This window comes from Glycine max, chromosome 16 (genome assembly GCF_000004515.6).
Source record: "Glycine max cultivar Williams 82 chromosome 16, Glycine_max_v4.0, whole genome shotgun sequence".
NCBI classification, from domain to species: Eukaryota; Viridiplantae; Streptophyta; class Magnoliopsida; order Fabales; family Fabaceae; genus Glycine; species Glycine max.
This window is the reverse complement of record NC_038252.2, coordinates 35,040,437-35,045,442: the sequence shown is the minus strand read 5'-3', so window position 1 is coordinate 35,045,442 and position 5,006 is coordinate 35,040,437. Positions and strand designations below refer to the sequence as shown.

The window sequence follows — 5,006 nt, the reverse complement described above, 5'->3', positions numbered from 1 at the left end:
TTACACTATCTATCAAAATTAAACTCATATATTAACAGCATCAAAGTTATTTTCGTTTTAATTTTGATACTTTTGTTCTAATTAAGTAGTACTAGCAGTTGCCATTCTCATTATTTTATTATACGTACATTCTACATTCTGCTTACAACTTGCAATGAATGGAAAAAGTGGAGCTTGGACATCATTTGTCTGCAAGACATTCACACCACTCACAAAAAGTGAGTGGAAATTTTTAGACAAAATAGATGAAGAATTATTAATGTTCAACCATCATTGGAAGTGGAAATTTCATTATGAGAAAGAAAAGCAGTTCGCCAAAATGGAAAGCAGTATAGGTAAAGAAAGCTCAAGTAATTTTCAACTTCTAGACATTCCATGTAGAGATAAGAAATGACAGTTCATAGAAAAGAAAAGGCAAAAAAAATGATGGCTTAAAGATCTTTATCTTTGAACTGTTTGTCTCTACTAATCAACTATAGTTAGCTATTTTAATTTATGATTGTCAACTTGAGATACCATTAAGATAAAAGTGGTGAGAAAAAAGAGCATCAAAGTATGCGTACGTATGGCGTCGATCAAGAGTCACATCACTTGTTCTGTGAGGGAAACAAAAAACATTACAAGTTCAAAATTAAAAATAATAGAATTCCCTTTATAAAACACATATATAATTTGTTTCTAAATTCTCATAAGAAAAAACCACTTGCACTAATGGGTTGGCACAAGGGTGCTTGTGGCAGCCATCATGCACAACAATGCAAATTCCCTGACTTGGTAAAAAAGGCTAGGAGATTGTAACATTTGGAAATATGTCAGTGAGATTTTCAAAACACCAAACAGTTATAGTATCAAATGTTGTATCTTCAAATTTGGCTTCTTTCTACGAAATAAAGTTGCAAAAACGGAAGACCGAGAGCTTAATTAGACATAGAATTCAAATGGAGCATGTCATCATTGACATGAAGACTGATGAGAAATTTGAAATAATATTTCTTACATAGAATTCAAAGATTTCACACGTAGTCCATTGTTTAGAATAAACTGCTACATATATATAACCCGTTGTAAAAAAAAATTATAAAAAAATAAAAGGTTTAATTATCCTTTTGGCCCTTAAAGTTACGACAATATTTTTTTTAGTCCTTATAGTTTAACTCATGGGACCAGAAACTCACAATGACACACTTTATCTGCAGCAATCAAAACCATCATCCCATTGGAACGACCAACATAGTTCAATGCTGTGATACCACTCCAACTTGATGAGAGACTGTCAAGAAGGAGATTACATCATGGCAATTGGCAAATGCTAAGCTTGCAGAGGTCGGTGGCAGACTCAAGAATAATGGAATGTGTAGTGGCTTTGTCTCATACCTCCATTACACTTCATTTGTACCTGAGCTTGCTTCCCTATTTTTATTAATTTTGTTCATGTTTATGTGTGAGTTGAATCTTCCCCGCGAGGACCAAAAGATAAAAAAAATTGGAAATATAAGAACCAAAATGAATGTCTTAAACTATAGGGACTAAAACAAATTATCACAACTATAAGGACTAAAAGGATAATTAAATCAAAATAAAATAAACTAGAGCAAAATAATGGTGGTGTGGTTAGGCACTTTTAATCCTAAATGTCTCCTTGTAGACATATATACCTCTACATATGTGTGCATTTTGCAACCACCACCATTAGTGGAATAAAATTTTAAATGCAAACCCTTCTATGGTATATATCCTATATAGGCATTGTTAGTAGTAAATACCAACCGTGAACCAGAAAATTGTGGATTCAACCTTTTTCGTCTTCCTTCTTCTTCATGGCAGTGCTATTTGCAACTCATGTTCTTCTCTTGATATTGTCCACTGCAACAACTCTCCACTTCAGTGCAAGCAAGGCAGCAAGGCTCAATATGACTTGCAGCGAGAAGGAAAGGAATGCACTCCTCAGCTTCAAGCATGGACTAGCAGACCCTTCAAACAGGCTTTCATCGTGGTCTGACAAATCGGATTGCTGTACATGGCCAGGGGTTCACTGCAACAACACAGGTAAAGTCATGGAAATCAATCTTGACACACCTGCGGGCTCTCCCTATAGGGAGTTGAGTGGAGAGATTAGTCCTTCTTTGCTTGAACTAAAATATTTGAATCGTTTGGACTTGAGTTCAAATTATTTTGTTCTTACTCCAATACCAAGCTTCCTAGGCTCATTGGAGAGTCTGAGATACTTGGACCTTAGCTTAAGTGGGTTCATGGGATTAATCCCTCATCAACTAGGAAACCTCTCAAACCTGCAGCACCTTAATCTTGGATACAATTATGCTCTTCAGATAGATAACCTTAATTGGATATCAAGGCTATCTTCCTTGGAGTACCTTGATTTGAGTGGTTCAGACCTTCATAAACAAGGTAACTGGCTTCAAGTACTGAGTGAACTTCCATCTCTTTCAGAACTACACTTGGAGAGCTGTCAAATTGATAACTTAGGACCACCAAAAGGAAAAATCAACTTCACACATCTCCAAGTCCTTGATCTTTCAATTAACAATCTCAATCAGCAAATCCCTTCATGGCTATTTAATCTCAGCACAGCTCTTGTCCAACTTGATTTACACAGTAACCTTTTACAGGGAGAAATTCCACAAATAATATCAAGCCTTCAGAACATAAAAAATCTAGACCTGCAGAACAACCAGCTCAGTGGGCCACTTCCAGATTCATTAGGCCAGCTTAAGCATCTTGAAGTTCTAAATCTCAGTAATAATACCTTTACTTGTCCAATTCCCTCACCATTTGCAAACTTGTCATCCTTGAGAACTTTAAACCTGGCTCACAACCGACTGAATGGAACCATTCCTAAGAGTTTTGAGTTCCTCAGAAACCTGCAGGTATTAAATCTTGGAACTAATTCTTTGACTGGTGATATGCCTGTAACTCTTGGAACTCTCTCAAATTTAGTGATGTTAGACCTTTCATCTAATTTGTTAGAAGGATCTATAAAAGAGTCAAATTTTGTAAAACTTTTGAAATTAAAGGAACTACGTTTGTCTTGGACAAACTTGTTCCTCAGTGTCAACTCTGGATGGGTTCCTCCTTTTCAGCTTGAATATGTTTTACTGAGCTCCTTTGGAATAGGTCCTAAGTTTCCAGAATGGCTAAAAAGGCAAAGTTCTGTGAAGGTTTTGACAATGTCTAAGGCAGGTATTGCAGACTTGGTTCCAAGTTGGTTTTGGAATTGGACTTTGCAAACTGAATTCCTGGATCTGTCCAACAATCTGTTAAGTGGAGACCTATCTAACATCTTTCTCAATTCCAGCCTCATAAATTTGAGTTCTAATTTGTTCACTGGTACATTGCCAAGTGTGTCTGCAAATGTTGAAGTGCTGAATGTTGCCAATAACTCAATTTCCGGAACAATTTCTCCCTTTTTATGTGGAAAGGAAAATGCTACTAATAATTTAAGTGTGCTTGATTTTTCAAATAATGTCTTATCTGGTGATCTTGGTCACTGTTGGGTGCATTGGCAAGCTTTGGTGCATTTGAACTTGGGTAGTAACAATTTGTCTGGTGCTATTCCAAACTCCATGGGGTATCTATCTCAACTTGAGTCTTTGTTGTTAGACGACAACCGCTTCTCTGGATATATTCCTTCAACACTGCAAAATTGCTCTACAATGAAATTCATTGACATGGGCAATAACCAACTTTCTGACGCAATACCAGATTGGATGTGGGAAATGCAATATCTAATGGTTCTTCGTCTAAGATCCAACAATTTCAATGGCAGCATTACTCAAAAGATTTGTCAACTTTCTTCCCTTATAGTGCTGGATCTTGGCAATAACAGCCTGTCAGGATCCATTCCAAATTGTTTGGATGACATGAAGACAATGGCTGGTGAAGATGACTTCTTTGCCAACCCTTTAAGTTATTCATATGGCTCTGACTTCAGTTATAACCACTACAAGGAAACTCTTGTCTTAGTTCCCAAAGGAGATGAGTTAGAGTACAGAGACAATCTGATATTGGTGAGAATGATTGATCTTTCAAGTAATAAGCTGTCTGGAGCAATTCCATCTGAAATTTCCAAGCTATCTGCTTTGCGGTTTTTGAACTTGTCTAGAAATCATCTGTCTGGAGGGATACCAAATGACATGGGAAAAATGAAATTGTTAGAATCCCTTGATCTCTCACTAAACAACATTTCAGGTCAAATCCCTCAAAGCTTATCTGATTTGTCCTTCCTCAGTGTCCTGAATCTATCATACAACAACTTATCAGGCAGAATTCCCACGAGCACCCAACTTCAGAGCTTTGAAGAACTTAGCTACACTGGAAATCCTGAGCTTTGTGGTCCTCCTGTAACAAAAAATTGCACAGACAAGGAAGAGTTGACAGAGAGTGCTTCTGTTGGACACGGTGATGGTAATTTCTTTGGAACATCAGAGTTTTATATCGGTATGGGAGTTGGATTTGCAGCAGGATTTTGGGGTTTTTGCAGTGTTGTTTTCTTCAACAGAACTTGGAGGCGTGCTTATTTTCATTATCTTGACCACTTGAGAGATCTGATTTATGTGATAATAGTTTTGAAGGTAAGAAGGTTACTTGGGAAATTGTGAGTTTACATGTTAACTGTTAGGAGTGAGAGACATTACAACGTGTTATTCTAGACATTAAAAATGTGAAAAGGTTTACCATACTATGTACATGTTCATATGGGGTGTCTGTTAGTTTTGCTTTCATTGGTAATAAATGTTCTTAATGTTAAGAGAACTAGACGAGCTTCAGACTTGAGCATCAAATTCTGTTTTGTATTTATCACGCATTATTGTCTTCTACTATCTGTGCTCTAACAATGATTAGCATTAACAGGACTTAGGCAATAATTGGGTAATAAAAAGTATAATTTCTATACTATGCATATTTGAAATTAATTAACATTAGCTAATTTGATTTAAATAACAATATGCATAAAGATTGCCCCAACAAATCGAACGGATAGACAACGA

General features: G+C 36.4%; 1 protein-coding gene across 1 annotated transcript; it reads left to right on the top strand.

Moving 5' to 3' along the window:
* The first annotated feature begins 1,537 nt into the window (after positions 1-1,537).
* Positions 1,538-4,764, top strand: LOC106794149 (receptor-like protein EIX2). The gene has a single exon (XM_014768540.3). The coding sequence runs from the start codon at positions 1,818-1,820 to the stop codon at positions 4,614-4,616; it is 2,799 nt and encodes a 932-aa protein (XP_014624026.1). The 5' UTR covers positions 1,538-1,817; the 3' UTR covers positions 4,617-4,764.
* The last annotated feature ends 242 nt before the right edge of the window (positions 4,765-5,006 follow it).

Bases quoted from the DNA above. Each gene is read 5' to 3' on its own strand.
- LOC106794149 (XM_014768540.3), top strand. From the start codon at position 1,818: ATGGCAGTGCTATTTGCAACTCATGTTCTTCTCTTGATATTGTCCACT.